This window comes from Ceratina calcarata, unplaced genomic scaffold (genome assembly GCF_001652005.2).
Source record: "Ceratina calcarata isolate Rehan_Ccalc_2016 unplaced genomic scaffold, ASM165200v1 scaffold329.2, whole genome shotgun sequence".
NCBI classification, from domain to species: Eukaryota; Metazoa; Arthropoda; class Insecta; order Hymenoptera; family Apidae; genus Ceratina; species Ceratina calcarata.
The window spans coordinates 627,815-645,716 of NW_017155624.1; the positions used below are offsets into that span (position 1 = coordinate 627,815).

The 17,902-nt window shown below is 44.4% G+C and overlaps 1 protein-coding gene across 5 annotated transcripts in view; it reads right to left on the minus strand.

Moving 5' to 3' along the window:
* hth (Meis homeobox homothorax) overlaps nucleotides 1-17,902 on the minus strand; it is a 427,894-nt gene that overhangs the window by 362,105 nt on the left and 47,887 nt on the right. For all 5 annotated transcript variants that reach the window (XM_026813411.1, XM_026813410.1, XM_018024365.2 and 2 more), the window contains 2 exons: nucleotides 12,409-12,668; nucleotides 5,018-5,159 (listed from right to left, as the gene is read on the minus strand). In XM_026813411.1, coding sequence (XP_026669212.1) covers nucleotides 5,018-5,159; nucleotides 12,409-12,539 — 273 coding nt within the window. In that variant the 5' untranslated portion in view covers nucleotides 12,540-12,668. The remainder of the gene's footprint in view (nucleotides 1-5,017; nucleotides 5,160-12,408; nucleotides 12,669-17,902) is intronic.

A 17,902-nucleotide genomic window follows, 5' to 3' on the forward strand; every position in this document is an offset into this window, starting at 1 on the left:
AATAAAGACTGCCCACGAAGCGTCTTTTAATAAAATGTACAAGTAAATAAATGATTAATCGATTTAACAGATTCTTCCTATTGATTCCGCCCGTATAATCCAAAATCGACAAGTCGGTGAACGCACATGGTTAGCTGCGATGAAACGAGTTTCCTCAGCCGAAATGGCAGCCTGGGATCGAAGCTTTTCGACAGCTCGAATGCCAATGGAAGCAACGGCCACGTGCAGGAGCAGCTGTTTCGTATATCTCTCGACAGGATCGTCGCGCTGTACGTGCATACGAGAAGCCCAGCCCCAAACGGACGTGCCCAAACGAGAGCATTCTCTAAATATTATCGCACAATATTTTTATCTCGTTCTTAACTAAGAAGCTATCTCTACACACACCGAGACAAGTCCACTCTCATTCACAAACATGATCTTTTTATAAAACGATCTGTTATTCTTATTCGTATTAATTTGGATCTTATAAAAATACTGAAACGGTCAGTTGCTATAAAAAGCCGAGTCTATTCCTGCAATATTTTCAATTCAGGCTGAAATTTTCACGACATTCGACGGTTCGGCTCATTCATAAGACCGGAATAGGTTGGCACGGGATAGATATTCGATTCATTCAACGCCGCGATACAAAAGATCGCGGATTTTAACGGCCACCGGAGGCGTCAGATCAATAGTAACCAGCCACGTGCTTTATGTATTATGCATATGCATGAGATCAATTAACTGTCACCCGCAGCTATACCTGTGATACACATCTTTCAGTTAATCGCGATAAAAAGTACGATCATGCTTGCGATTCTATTTACGACACGTCTACTATTTGTAGTATATTACGTAAAAGACGCATTATATAAAGGAACCGCGTAATATGTTACGTTCTGTCTAATTTATGTATATCATTGATAATTTCATGAATGAATTGCATTATAATACTCCCAGAATCACTTCGACCAACAGTGTCACTCCCATCGATTATAAAATGAGTAAAAGATCCACCCGTTTATATCGTTGTAGCGCTGAGCCCAAAGGCTTAATCCCCTCGGAGAAGATCACTTAATTACACCAGTAAAACGCACCAGATTAGGACCTGGGACAAAAATCTGGTGTTTTCCAATCGGCTTTTATTTTTCACGATCTTTACGATAGTCCCAGGTGCGCTGGCTTATCATGTATGGCCCAAACATAATGCCCATGTTTTTTAATACCATACTTACGTATTTTAGGTGGCGTTTACAGGCGATTCGAACGGCAAATGTTTTGGTATAAGTATCGCGTCTGCGCGCCACTGTCTCGCCGCAAAGAAAAAGCTCTCGTCGATGCTCCCTTGGACGAGCGATTAATTCGGAGCTGGCGATGCGCAACGCGGCGCGACGGGGCACCGACGAAAGCGAAATTTTCGCAGCGGAGCGCCCTGCGCGCACGAAAACTGGGACGGTCGATCCATCTGGTTAAAAAAAGGGCACAACAATGCGCGTTACGTGGCCCAGCGGGAGGCTCCTGCGGTGCACGTTGCTGCTAGGCACAGGCTGAAGAGAGAGTGAGAGAGCGAGAGGCCGGGCGCAAAAAGAGAGGCGCGCGGGATGTATCGAGGAGGCCCCATAGGGCACGCACGATCCGTGGACCGCACGGGATAATGCCCGGGCCCCATTGAATAGATCAATTTACAATGGCAGAAAATGAGCAGCAGCTCTCCACCGGCTGAGCGGCACCCCACTCCACGAGGGTACGCGCTCTCTTCGCGTACGGTTCGTCGCTTCTCACGACTCCGGCGTCGGCGGTGGTCGTCCCGCAACTGAGAAAGCGCATGCGTCCCGACGCTGTTGATTCGAAAAGGGCGCATGCGTTCGACGACGCACATGCAAACGAAAACGAAACCGCGAAAACGGATTAATCCCGCGTGCGTACACGCACGCGGCCCTTTTGTCGCGCGCACCGGCTAGCCTGCTATAATATATCTTCGTCCGAGTATCGACGGGGCGTAAAAGGGTTCGAGCACGCCTCGAAAAACGCCGCAAGAGGATTGTCACCCGCTTATCTTTTGACAGTCTAATCTGTACTTACATAAGTCTTCTACCCTCGTCCTCTGTACACGAAATAATTTATAAGTCTCCACTTCTATTATCGAGAACTTGAACCGCGCGATGAAATCTCGTGATGAAAACCACTATGAATTCAATATGCAATAGGCCACAGGTTTAGAACGAATAGACAAAATGACCTTACTGAATCAGATATCAGGGTAATTGATAATCGTGACACGTACATGCCAGGAAAATGGACAGTCTTTTACGTTTTACCAAAGCGGCTACTTAGTAGAATTGACAACGAGACAAATGTAGAGAAAATTTCCTAACGGTAATGTCGGCTCGATATCAAAATTCATTATCCGCGTTGAAAAGACGGAGGGGAACGCGAATGTACGTAGCCAGAGTGTCCCGCTCTGACAATTTGTTTATCCGCTCGTGGGGCCGTCGCGTAATCTCTGAATTAGCGGGACACGTCTCACGGACGATCGCGTCCATGGGACACCACTTCCTCGTTTTCAAACTTCCAATCTTCTTCATCTTCGGAGATTAAGTATACGTACATGTTTCGACGGTATAAATACGCATTCACGCTCGAGACATGGTAGCGCATATGCACGCGATGCTGGCGACCGTCTTCTATCTCGCCAGGCGAAATTAATCGCGTCGATAACGCGATTGAAATACGAGGTCCGGTAGCGAAAAAGACGATACTACTTTCGCGCGGTAGATTGTCGTGGAAACCTTCGACCGGGAAGCAACGCGTATGTACAATTTACTCGCGCGATACGCTTACGAGCTACGCTGGAACCTTCGGGTATGTACGCACGTATTTATGAACGTATCCTTCTTTCGATTTTTTACCAGCTTCGTTTCTCATTGCTCCTCGAGTTAAATCCTATGCGGTTTATTAAGATGCAAATGTCACGTCAATTTCGCAATCCTAACGGACTCAACGTGAGCGTATCTATCCATGATCATATCTGTTTTTCCATCCAATGCAATTATAGAATGTTTCCAATTCAAATGATAATATAATAAAATCGCCTGTTATCAGAAATGTATCAAATACCTTGGAAAAATTAAGGATTGAAATAGAAGCGTTTGTTTTCAAATCACGTAATTCCCATCGGCGTTATAACGCAGCATCGAGTTAACGTGCGCGGGTCAGCTCACGCCTTATCCCACCTCGCGACGAGGATTAACTCTTATCGTTATCACGATGTAACGTGGCTCGGGCCGTTTGCTACCGTGTTACCGCCGTTCTATATTTAGACATTACAGCCGTAACTGAGTTTTCGGATGATCGAAACGAAAACGGTCCAACAAGATTCAACGACGGTAACCCTGCGTACGGGCAGGCGACTTTTGTCCGCGGTGGCCGCCTGGAATAATTAGCGGGGGCGACCGGGGCAAGAGAAACGGGAGGAGGAGGAGAAGGAAGAGGTAGTCAGGTTCGCGTTCGGTCGAAGGCAGAAGTGCAATTTTATGCAAAGATAACCCACGAACGATGTGGCTATCTAGCTCTACGATATACATAGGCGCCGATATCCCTCAATCTAAATGTGCTGCATTCGTTTGCATCGACTAAACGCGCAAAGAACTACCGAGCCAACATTTTTATCGTCCGCGCTGTCGACTCGACTTAATCGCCTTCACCTCCCTCCTCCACCTCTGACTTCGCTTTGTTTCCACCGGCTAAATATCCCGGCTATTCCCGTGTCTCTGCGAAACCGTTCTGTCTCTCCTATGTGAGAAACGGCCGACGTTCCATTCCGACCGTAACCCCTTTTTCCTCTTAGCAAACGTCGTGAAAAAAAATCGATAATTTATTCCAAACGACGAGACCATCGACTCGATACCATAAAAGGTGCGTGCGACAATGAAGTTCTTGAATTGATACTACAAGGTACGTAAGCCAATTTATGCACTTCCTTCAAGGATTAACTAATTGCAGTTGTATACAAGCTAATGTGAATGCAAGCTAGATAAATTCTTGCCAGTGATTAAATGTATCGTGAAATTAATACTTATTAATAGAACGATCGTCGATGACTTTAAAATAGTTCGACAGAGAAACGATTAGGATCTTACATATCTGTGTATACCTGAACGTGCCCCCGGCCTGATCTACGTGTACCTCTCGAGCCGAGGAACGTGGATGGCGAAACGGCATGTTTTTAAAAGCCCCAAAACGTCTCGCGAGTATACATATAGGTTCTCTGGTTACCCACGCGCGTGTCCTTGGCCAGGGCTCGCCTCAGGTGAGTTACCAGAGTGAGAAACGAGAAAGAGGACGAAAAAGGGTTCGGCCGATGATGGAACGAGCGAATGAGAAAGACGGTGAATGAGGAAAGTGGACCGAGGCGCGAACAACGCGAATACGAGTCGTCTTCCGGCTGACCGGCTCGTATCGGTCGGAGAACACGGCCCTGGACGATCTTTGGGGAACGATCTTTCTCGTTGGAATTCCTAAAAATAAGTCCCAACGTCAAGAGCCAGCTCCCTCGGATCCCCAAAACATCCACACGGGTCGCATACGGTTGCCTCGGGAAGCTATTTCTTTCACAGTTGCCCCGTGGAGCAGAAGGACGTGTCGAGAGAGTCGTGACTCATTTGGAGCGGCTCTTGGAACTTATTTAAGAGAGGTTACTTTCGAACATTCTCTCACGAAGCTTCAACCGCGACAACGTTGCTCGCTGGAATCGGGGGAAATTAGGGGACTCCGGACGTCGCCCCCTTTCTGCTTTTCGAATTCCACGCGCGACCGTTTTGGACCGAACCTGGTACGACCGTTCCGATTTTTAGTCTCGAAAATCTTAGACATTTTTATAACTGTTCCTTACTCTTTAATAGACAACAAAATAATAATTTAGATTGCCGAACAAGTGACATTGTTAAAAATTACTTAGTTATGAGTTAATTATAGTCCTGGTCTTAAAATCTGATTATAATCGTCGTCGGTTGACTTGGATATCGAAGATTCTTACCTGTTTAGAGAATACGGCGATGTCCTCGTTGAAGCTCTCTGACGAGCACACGTCACCGCCCGCGACGCCTGGTTCGCGCGGCGTACACGTCGCCAGTTCGCACTTCTCGAAGATCAACGCGAGAAGCGGGAACAGGGGATGTCTGAAACAAAACAGAAATCCAGCTTTAATCAAATATCCTTTGTTTTCGGGTACTAAACAAGTTAATCCGGTTGATAAACCATATCACTGATTCAGATTAAAAATAAAGATAAAAGAATGTATGAGAAAACAACAGTCTAATAAGGTTTGGCTATTATCAATGACTAACACGCAATTAAAAATAATACACCTACACGCGTATAAGAATTTTAGAAATCCCTCAACAGAACGAATTTTAGTTTCTTGTGAAACGAATCCTTTCGCGGCCCGACGGTGTTCGCACTTGCAAGCCGTTCTCCGATCACTCCTTTTACACGTTTACACGGTTGGTTTAACCACGACGGCGATGCCGTTTTTTCTGCCAGAGGCGGCAATATTTTTCTCCGGTGACGCTTTTCTAATTGAGTAATTGCTCCGCGAGGAAACGAATGTCGTCGCGCGCGTGCAACAACCGAAGTAGCAAGGAAAAAAGGAAGCGAACAAAAACGCGCCAATTAACGTAGGCTAGGTCTCACTATAAAAATGTGCGTTTCCTATCGTAGGTCGTCAACCTCTCTTAACTATTACATTTGATTACTATAACTGTTGCAATGAGCCAAAAATTTAATAACCAATTCTATCTCCAATTATTTAGGAATATGTAGGAGATTGAAATGTCATTCGAAAATGATTGCAAAATAATTTTTGATCAATTTCAAGCAAGAATTATGACAACAGTTTACAGGTTTGTGTTTAGAATTCCGTAAGAAGGGTTAATTATTTCATTATCTGTCGTGTGCACCTAAACGCGCCCGTTTCTGTCCAGACCGGCACTGGGAAGAAAAAAAAATATTTTCGAGATACTTTCGAGCGTGTCGCACACAGGGCACGGTTACCGTGGCATTAGGAGAATAATCGGATAAGATAAGATTAGCCGGTGCAGCGATGCAATCGGCAGGGCCTGCGCCTCGTGATTTAAAGTGCGTGCACTTCGAGCGACAACCTTCGCATTATTAAAGGGGGGAAAAAGAAAAGGATAAAGAAACAGGACAATTAGCACTGTCGGATGATCTACAACGTTCTTGTTAGTATTTCCAAGTAGCACATCGTAATTAATCAGCAAAATGACAGGAAGTATGCAGAATTCATCATGAAACCTGTTGTTACATTATTTATCATTCGTAATTTCTCTCCTCGTGTTTTACATTATCTTCATTATAAGTGCTGAACTACGAACATATGCCGGATTTTATAAAAGGATCGTTATTACTGTTACAATTACAATTAAGTTGTGTCGCTTCGTTCGAGCCCGCATTTCCCCCGAAAAGTCTGACAGAACGCTGCGGCCTTAATCGCTCAATTATCTCGGTCTAATCGCTAAACAATTCCCAGCGGGAAACGAACAATTTCTCGGTGAGGATAGGCCACGGCGAGAAAACGAAGAAGAGATCGTTAGAGAGATGAAGAAGAAAAAAAGAACGAGCACGAAAAGGGACCACCCTTTTCTTTCTCGCCGCTGAAACAGAGATGAACGAATTTTTACGCGTCCTCGAGTCGAGAGGTCTCGAGACGAATCGTCGAGGAAACGGTCCGGGGATACGTGGTAGCACTATGGGCAGAGGCATTGTGTACGCATGGTAGCGGGTCGCGTCTCGCGGCGTGGCGGACATAAAACGAATCGGAACGAATTTCGACAAATTGACGCGGCCGCCGCGAACAACGACCACTCTGCGGGCCGGAGCCGACGCAAACGAAAAAATAAACCTCTGCCCTCCGTTTCGAGGCCCCTCTACCACCTTCCTTCGGCTCCATTCACCTTACGAGCCTTCTCCTGTGTTTTTGAATTCCTTGTATCCACCCTCGCTGCTGGTGTTTCGTTTCAAAGAGAGGAAGAGACCCGCGACTTTCTCCGTGGCCATCGGTTCCATCGCCGGGGATTTCTATTTTCACCAATTAGCCTAATTGCACGCGACGGAACAAAACGAGCCGGTGGAATCGATCGAAGAGATGGAGGCTACCGACGCACCAGACCGGGACTTAATTATTGTGTAACGGCGTATTAGCGAACGATTATTGGCGTTCGCAAACGAACGGAATGAACGCGAGCGCGCCCGTCTATCGCCGTCGAGGAAGTGAATGGAGCTTCTTCGTCTTGGCGAGATCGTATCGATTTAATTAGAGCCATGACGTATTTATGATTGCCGATAATAACTATAGCTACGGATTTCGAGCTTCTTGACCCGCACTATAGACATTTCATAATTGCAAATGCCCGATCGTATCATCGTCCAAGGCCCGGAATTATGAATTTTAATGCTACACTAAAAATAACTAATTCGCAGGATGTTAATTATAGACGCGTACCTGCGGTCTTAACGAAAAAAGACCTGGGGGATAATTACGGTGGTTGTAATTACTCAATGAACCCACAGTATGTGCTAAACAGGAAGGAGGGCTACAAGCTTTCCACTTGTTACAAACGTCCGACTGACAAACAGCGATGCGACATGGAACGGGCCAGCATAAAACGATCACTTTCACCACATATATGGCCTGATCGTTCCAGGTTCAATCTCGCCACACCGTTCGACCACAAAAACCTAACAATAAAACCTCTCCTACTTTTACCAACCGCGGTGCTGCTACAGCTACCCGATAACCGCCTTATTTAACACCTCGTTAAATCTATTCGAACTTCGCAAGAATTTTTAATTTAATATGTTACAAATTTGAATATGAAGTTGAAGAAGTTTGAAGATTTTTAAGTTCAGCAAGTCTTCTATTTAACTGGAACAATTGAAATTCATTGACTTCATTTGTATGTCACAGACGATTTTACAAAGGAATGGAACGTGCCACAGATTTGCCGATTGGAAGCGGTTTCAACAGTTACCAAAAAGGGCGGCACGCGGTTCGTCTTTAACGCAATCAGGAAAAACCGCTAACGTGAATGGAGGCGTGCACACGGTTCTTAAGCGGTGCGGTGGCGCGGCGAGAGAGTAAAGAGAGCGTAACGTCGATGACAAATGACGTCGAAACGAGGTGTCGGAATGACCGGGACCGCAGAAGGTAATGATATGATTGTCCGCTCTCTGGACGCGGAGGATGTTTGCGGTTTTGCGGTTTCCGCCCTCGATTCGAACCCCTTTTCGCCCTTGCCCGATCCACCCGGCCCTTTTTATACTCGGTCATCGCCAATTTCACGCTGCGAGTTACGATACACTTCACCGGCGATTCCTCATCGGTCCTCGATCGTTTTTTCTCCATGCATGATTCAAACTTAACAGGTGATAATTGCAGGTAAAACTTGATTCACGCAAAAGCATCAGAATTCTAGCACAGAGGCTCACTCTTGGTGTCGGCTCGTATGATTCCATAACCAACTCCACTCGTTAAGAAGTATTTGACGATAATTAATCGATTATTCCTGAAGTATTCGAGTTAGAAGAAAATTATCTACAAATTTTGCTCGAAGCACTTTTCGAAATTTCGAAGGAAAAAGAATTTTTACTTTACCGAAATTTTGTGAAGGACTAGTATTTCATGTAATCGTTCACAAGTCTTCGTACATACTTCTCCAACATGTTATTTATATAAAATTCAAGATACGAATCTTGAAATATGTAATGGACGGAGATCCCGACTGCACATTACCTTACTTTATCCTTAAAAGAGCCGAACGACAGTTTCATACGCGTCAATGTAGCATGTATGCAAATGCTGAACAGAAATATATTATACGAGTTTATTTCCGTATACGATGAGAACTCGTGGATATTAATTAACATCGACGACGGATTGAAATATTGAAACGCAACCCTGGCCGAGGTGACAAGGCGAGCCCAACGTCGCGTCGCTTCGGTGAAAGTGAACTCTGCTTTGCATATCGCGTCTGCGTGTTGATTTTATCGCGGGTTAAATAAAAACAACGGGAACGAGTGACGGACTGATAATAAGCGATAAAGGCGTCGATCGATGAGAATCAATCGTGGTATTATATTTGCCGAAAACCGCGATATTACCCCTGCTGCGTTTCCTTCGAACCCGTACAGGTGGTTCTACAGCTGTGCATTTATCTTTAAAACTTGTATCAAGTAAACAATGTGAGTAAAATTACGCAAAAATAAAAGGTTAAAATTAAAAGAAAATAAGAGATGACCATATACATAAGTCGTCTTTGAATTTGCATTTGTAATTTCGCCTTTCCCTCGATCATTTTTCTGGGCCAAAATAAAATCTGCTTTCACAGCTACGCGCGTATGACGTAATCGCGCGGCGGCGCGCGCCAATCAATTCTATTAAACAGTGCATTAATATTCATTAACCGGTCGTCTGCTGAAACTCTCTGTCAGTCTGTCGCGCTAATTACCGTCAATCGGAAAAGTGTAATATCGGACAGGACCGTGCGGTCTGATTCGCGAACGCACGAGATCCAGAAGAGGATTTCCTGCGTGCACGGGGAAGAGGGCGGGGGGTAGCAGAGACGCGAACGACGAGCCATCGCAGCACCTCTAATCAGAAAGAGAAAGAGAGATTTGCGTAAGACGTCTAATCCATAAATGACTCGGCCAATCATGCTCCTTGCATAAGGATTCGAGCTAGCCGTGATTGGCAGATTCGCCTGTGCGTTACGTCTACCAGCCAGCCAGCCAGCCAGCCAGCCAGCCAACGCTTGCGTAAAACGCTTCTCTTCCGTGCAATCGGCAAGAATCACCGCTCGTTTCGAGCAATTTTTATCCACGTCTCGCCTCCGCCATCAATCGACCGCTGCGGTGATAACGTCGTTTTCAGGCTGCAGCGTATGTATGTGTGTATGTATGAGACATTGGCAAACCGAAATTCGATGTCGACTTTGATCATCGTAAGACTAACATCGTATCAGTAAATTTTCTATGAGAGTTAAATATAGCACTTACTGAACTTATTATATTTTTGGTTTGTCCAACAAATTAAATTTTTTTTTTTATTAAGCTTTCTTGCCAAATCTTGACCAACGTCCATTGAATCTTTTTTTATTCAAACGGTATTATCAATGAAAATCTATAAGCATGAATGCTCTAGGGGGAGTCGGTGAGCATACATGATCGGTTTGTAAACACGAGTTTATTAACAGGGGCAAGGAAATGAACGGCCCGGAAGGGTTAAACGGCGTCCCTAGCCTCGGATCTCGATTCTCCGAGAGCGTTCCGAGAAAGCGCAGGATTCCGGGATGGGAATCGGTGGTCCGTGGGCCGGGGCACACGACGAGTGGACAAATTACAGGGTGCACGAAATAATGAGGCTCCCGTTCTAGGACGTATACCAGAAATCGGGGCCATCTCGCGGCTATAAATCACACGGAACACGAGCAGGCCCAGCCGCTTCGTAAAACGGCCAATTGACGAGTTTCAAGCCCGCTGGAAGCAAGCGTGGCACGAGGCACAACCTCCTTCGAAGCCGAGATTGTGCTTCCACCGCTTCTTTCATTCACACTCGTTTCCCTGTTTGCGCTCACGGCTCTCAGAGCCTTCATTGCGGATCTTCAAGATCTAACTTCACAATCTCTAATCGACTCCGTTTTTTATAAGATTAATATTCTACTTGAGAAAAATATTTTTTATTACGCACAAAACGCAATTACTGCTTGGGTGAATACGCAGATGTGTAATACCTATTACTACTTATTAGAGAATAATTCGCGATCTCACCGGGGATAGAGAAATAGCAGGAACGTTGATTACAACGGGTAAATAGGTTCGCGCGTGAAAAAACGGCTGCGTCTAAAAACGAATTTCAGGGCACGGGGTTTTTCCACGCGGATTATTAAACGCGCCACGCAAAACGACGAGTGGAACGTGTCGAATGGTAAGATAATTCCCCTGAAGGTGGACGGTAGAAAATTACACAGGATTGCGATGAAAGAAGAAAACTGCGGAACTGAATTTCGCGTTGATCATGAATCATCGAGCTGAGCTACGGTATGTATGCACAATCGAAATTTATTTCATCCACGCGAGAGAAGTTCGGCAAGCAGAAGAAACTTTAAGCTAGAACGAAAACCCGAACGCGTGTTGAATACATAAACGGACATTAAACGAACTTTTTATCTTTTAATGAGAGAACTAAATAAAATCTAGCTGATAATGTAAGTATATAAAATAAATAAACGCACGTCGAGAACGATGAGAAAAGAAACGAGTAACACGCATGAATTCCCGTAAGTCACGCGTTCATTATGATTGATCAAAAATCTCAATGCAACGCCACATTCCGCGATGCTGTTACGCGAGACGAAGTTACGACCGGATTAACGCTGTTAGTGCCACGTTAAACGCACGCCCCGAGTGTTAACCAATCCCCCTCGCTCTTTGATAATAGCTTCTAACTCATCCGATTTTAAACGCGCGTTTTAATTGCTGCACAATGCGGCGCTTCCGAGCCTTGCCTACGGACTTCGTACCCTTATCGTTCCAATCGTACGTGATAATGCCTACTCCTTTCCCGACGTACTCGTCGCGTCGTTTCGAAATTACCTAAGCGATTCCAGCGATTGATATCGAAAATCCCGCGAAATCGCTTCGTGCGCTAAAACGTGTGCCTTGATATACTTTAATACATTATCGGCGTATTACCTAACATAATTCTAAATGCATCTGGACATCCTGTTTTTTCCCTCCGAAGGAACGTACAAGCGGATAGTATATAATTATAGTATCATCTGCGAATACATTTAGCTGTGCGCAAAAAGATGATATAATTGTCACTGGGCAATCGACGTGACACAGAACAGACAAGACTAATCAACTGTTTTTCCTAAAAATTTAATAACCAGTATATGTTCTTCGCTTTATCAGATTATTAAACCACTAATCAAGAAGTCAATCTTCATCTGATACACAATAACTCTAAAGCGGTAGCGCTGTACAATACCAAATTCTTTTTACAATATTCATTACTTGATTCTTATAGTTTCTCATGTCAAAAGTGAATCCAGCAGAAATGTTTCATCACGGACTGTTTCCAAATAATAGTGGTTGTGGAAAAATGCATGATTCTGAGGTATTACGTGAAAACCAAAACCGCGAGAAAGATTAACCCCTTGACATACAAATTAAATAAAACTTTACATACAAATTAAATGGAATAAATGACGAGTCAAACTCGTCATTGTATGTCAAGGGGTTAATTAAAACAGATCAAGTTTAAATACGGCAAATTGCAATAACGCTAAATTATAAATAATAATAACAGACAAGAGGTATAAAAAGAATTGGAGAGAGAATCGGACTTACCCATAGATCGCGTCCTTGTCGCGTTTGTGGACATCGGGTACGGCGGATGCAGCGGCCGCGGCGGCCGCCGCGAGGACGTGTTGCGGTGGCTGAGGCGGGGGCGGTGGGTACTGGGGGTGCGCGGGCCCCATACCCCCGAGGTGAGGACTGTGATGGAGACCGGGTACACCACGGGCGCTCCCGTGCGGATCGTACAGCCCTGCGCCACCACCGCCACCTCCGCCCTCGAGGTAACTCCCGTGCAGCCCGCCATCGTCATACTAGAGGAGCAGAAAAGACAGAGAAAAACAGAATTAGCGTTGAAATAATCGATCGGATCGTACGTATACGTGTGTTACCGCTGTGTGTACGCGTGAGTTTAAGCGGCGCTTGTATGTAATTAAAACGCGCGGCCCACACCTCGGCTCGACGCGGCGCGGCAGATGTTCAGAGAAAACTGCGTCGAACGGACGGTATCGACCTGCAGGAAATTTACGATCGTTTGCTACCGACGCCATTAACAATTCCCGAGCCGGGCGAAACGTTGCTGCGTGTCACGCTTACTCGTTTTTTTTTTTTTTTGCCCATCGCGAAAACGTCGTCGTTAACTCTCGCGGATCAAGAATCCGTTGAATCATATACATTTCACAGGAGTTAATGTAAAAACTGAACTGTTGCAAATGCACTGAGATACTTCTTCCACGAAAGGAATGAGATTGCGCGAATTAAAATAAATTAACGAATACCGAGGAGAACGTTTGCCAAAGTGCACACGCACTTGAAGCGTCTCGCGGTGTTCGGAGGTATCGCGGAAGCGGCTACTTCGCGTATTATCAGTGATCATTATTAGCCCTGCTCTAGAGGCTCACGATAATCGTGATAAGCCCGGCAAGAGTCGATTAACGCTGGAAATGCCGGGAATCTCCAAGTTTCGTTACAAAATGTTTCGACAAGGAAATACACGGGAGTACAAACGTATGTAATGAATTGTGTACACAACGCGATTGTCGCCACGTGGCGTACGTAAGTGGAATCATCGATTTCGCGCTATTAAAGTATTAAAAATAGAAAGCACCGGCCGTCCTTGTTCCAAGTGCCATAGCCGCGGAATGCGGTTCGTACCGCGCAAAAATAGGCGGAATTTATTTCCGCTCTCCGCGAGACAGCGCCGACAACGCGCAATCGAAAATACAACCGAGCAACCAGAAATACCGATGGGACGCTTTGGAATTTACCGAGAAGTCTCGCTTCCGCCTTTGTTTTCTCGTTTCATTAGACGATCATTGAACGGAGTAAGAAGAAATGTGTAACAAAGTCGCAACAGTAGTAAAGATACAGGTAATAACGTTCTGAACGACATTGGACAGCGAGTTCTGGCTCGCGATGCAAGTGCAATGGACCTTTGAAAGTATTAATGAAACATTTTCATAACAACACGTTGAACGTAATATTCAACATATAAAATATTCGCAATTCTATCTATTACTGGGATTTAAAGCGAATCAAAGACAGTAATACCAGTTTCCTCGAAGTATGTTTATAATTTTTTAATCGTGTAATGAAATTCCCGAATGTTTCATTTGCAAAATACATAAATACTCACTTTACGGTTATATACATATTAATGAATTTTCTTACAGAGCTTCACGTCAATTGAAAATGTTATGTAAATATTTTTTTACAAGTTATTACATCAGCAACTAGTTGAACCATGAATATTTGCATTTTGTAAAATAAAAACACAGCTACTAGATATTATTATTAGATGTAGTTCAATGATTAAGATACTTAATTCGATTGAGAAAATTAAATTTCTGTGAACTTTTATTTTGAAATGAAATTAATTTTCCTTCATAGAGTTGACTTATAATAATTTTCAACAGAGAAGTAAGTTGAACTGGTACGAAGAATGAGTCGACGTAAAATTTAAACCTGATTGCACTTAAAACGAAAAATCTGGAAAATCTGAGCAAGTTTTAAACGCTGGAGGGGGCAGATATCTGGATCGCGGAGCAGCGGACCGGGAAGAAGGAAGCCAATGATTTTCTTGACTCGTCACATCGTGTACCTTGTCACGATACGGAAACGAAAGCAAGGCGATTATTATCGTTAATTGCACGGCTCGACCGTCAACTCTGAGAGCTGGTAATTTTATCACAGCAAGAAAAACGATAAAATAAGAAGACAGAGGAGAGAATGGAGGAGAGGAAAAAACGATGTTGTTCGCCGGTTATCGGAGTCGGTTTCGAAACAAACACCGTGCGCGCAGGCTAAGGTAATCGAGAATCCTTAATTACAACCGTGGGCAAAGGTGACATCGCAGAAATATGTGCTGGAAAGGTTTCATTCCGTGCCGTGATTCGTTCCATCGGCGTTGTATCGACGTGAAAAACATTTCTAACGGGGATGCGCGAACCGATTTCACCATTTCGTCGTTGAGAAAAAGTCGGTTGATTATTCAATTCGTTCGCTCTCTCATCCAGTGAATCCGAAATCACGCGAAAAACGAGTTACCCTAGAAAATAATTTACTGTTTATTCTCATGAATAATCCTAATACCGTACGACGCCAGCGAGTGCGTTAAAAATGAAACGTTTAAAATTGTAAAGTGAAACTCAATTACGCCGCCGCTAAAAGCATTCCGTTATATAAAAAAGGCGAATACCGAGACGGAAAACGAATCTCGAGCAATCCACTTTTCCGTCGCGTTCGTTCGGCGCGCGCGTGAAACGACAGCCGGAAAATGGATTCCATCGCCGGGAAAGGGCAGAAAAGAAAATGCTGTCGCCTAATAATTCACCACGGTCGCGGACTATGAAGATATCACCGGTCGATCGTACGGAATATCTTAAACCGGGTGAGAGCATCGAAGGTCTCTGACTCTAAAGCGATTCAGATATCAGCTTATAAGAAACGATTGGAGGTCGCCACGTTGTCCACGTATAAAGTCTTTACGATTAACCAGCAAAACAGTTTCCCCGTTGAATTACATTCTCTATTCCAAATAATTTCCAAAGAATAATGCTTTGGAAATTTCTTACAACTTCATATCTTAAAAGGGGAGACGTCCTCAGGCGCGGACGACGGCAAAAGAATTTCTCTCAAATAACTTTTTATTTTGCTCTGTACATAATTTTATTAAGCTGACCTAATTTCAATTTCTACTCAACGTTGGCAATTTTCATTCGAAAAGCGAGCGTCGCGCGTGGTTTCGCCCGCGCTCAAGACGTAGAACGTTCACCGATGCGTTTTCGCGCGGTGTAAACAACGCTCGGCACTCGGGGCGAATTATTTGGCATGAATTTCCACGGTGCGCGCAGCTGCAGCCGCGATGAAATATTCATAACGCGATTGAAGAGCTTACTGCTCCGAGCCGCGCTCGATTCGACAAATGGCGAATAGCGAGAAATTTTAACGATACTCGATAAGAGACGCGGAACAGGACGAGTTATTGCGAATGTTCGTAACAATGTTCGTCGTTGTTGTTATTGCGCTTAGCCGAGCGACCTCGCGTCACGTTGCCGATTGAAAAACGGACATTTGCATACTTCTTTGTCTCTCCGATCGAACGTCATTCTTTCTTGGCGAAACTATACGCGTGACTAAAAATTTAAATTCTATCTACATTAACAAATTGAAATTGGTCAAACGTAAAATAAATATTCCTAAAAAGAATATATCTCTATTCTCATAGGAAACTTCCATTTAGGAATAAAAAAGAGACTGATATCGGCCAACTTTTTTTATAAAGAACACCGAAATGCTCCAACAAATTTGCAATCGTTTGAATTCAAGATTAGACGTCGCGTTGGGCTTGTCGATGGCGGTGGTTCGAGGATTCGTAGACGGTTAATTTACAAGCCGCAGGGCAGGTCAAGGCAAGTGTGCTTAAACGGCACGATATAAATCAGGCGACGCGGAAGAAGTGTAGGTAAGTACCTCCTTGGTTTTCGCGATCAATACAAGACTGGCAAGATCGCGTCTCGCCAGATGTATAAATCGGTGAAAATCTATGAGACGGGTCAGGATCGAAGAGACCGGGCCCTACGGTGATCAACGAGCAGTCTCCGATGGATTTCTCGCGCCGGAAAGGTAAACACCAATAACCGAACCCTCTTTTTTTATAATCATTGAATAACTAAAATGTTTCATATACAGTTGCAGTTTAAAGAATGAAACTTTCATTGAAAAGTGGATGTACGAAATGCTGGGTGTCCTATATTAACGCTGGCTATTCTGGCGGGTCGTCGACACGACCGAGCTTACAGGCTTAGTTGTAATGCTTGTATAAACTTCTCACGGACGTTAATGCGACGAGATGTAATGTAAAATAGATATTTGGAAACATTCGCGATCCACGATGGTGACACTCCTGTTTCCGTACTTATTACATTTTTGATTTCGGAAAATCTATAAATATCTAAGGGCAACAGTTGATCTAATTTTCTGAAGTGTCGCGGTACGACAAATTTCAGGAGCCGGTCATCCGGGTAATTTGTTCGACTCGATACCACGTTCCACGGGTAAATCGATTATTAATCGAGCGACGGTCTCGGGGAAATTTATACGGGCAGAAATCAGTATGTGAGTGCGTATGTGTGAATGGAGCTTAAAGGGACACGGTCCGCAGAAACATGGCTGGGATTCCAGTACGGAGAAAGAAGCCGCAGGAGAGAAAAGAGAGTGAGAGACAGGGACCGGCGACTGTTCGTTACTTTCTGATTGATGTCGACATTTGGAAAACATTGCGACGTACAAGCATGCAGCGGGACGCAGCGCCATGTGCCCTCGCCTATCTCGAGAGCGCATCGTGCAACGGACCCGGCGTTGTCGTAAATACACTCCTTTTCGACGAGCTCGTCGATTTCGAGGCGCGCAGAGGCGACGAGTCGACGAATTTCGCCGGACTTAGATTGAAACGACCTCCGCAGGGGCTGCTGGAAATAATTGGAGGACCTCGAGGCACCAATGAGTCAAATAAATTGGGGAAACCGTAGATCGAAAGCAGTTCTTGCCTTGAACGAGCCTCGACGGAGTCTCATCATCGTTTCAGATTCTTGTTGAAAGTTATTTGGAATTTGGAACAAGACTCATTATCTATACTTAGAACAGTTTCAGGGAATGCATCTCTGATTGCTCGAAACGTCCGTTACGAAACAGCGTTCCTTTTTTTACGGAGGAAAAAAGAAGAGCGCGACCGGAGACGAATATTCGGAAATAACCAGAATCTTTAACCCGATCAGTTGACGTCACGGCAGACATTGAAATTAAGAATAAAACACGTATCATGTTCCTTTGATTATAAAAACAATTAAATCTTCCACACGTTGACTACTTTCCAATTTATGATTGTACATCTCAAATGCATTACTCGTAATTTTTAGTCAACCAAATTTTTGGGTTCGAGTAAATGCAAAACACTTTGAATTTAATACTTGATGGAATCTAATTTGACGTTTCACCACAAAAATTCCGAAGACGGACATTTCTTTTTCGACCGACGCATTATATCTGA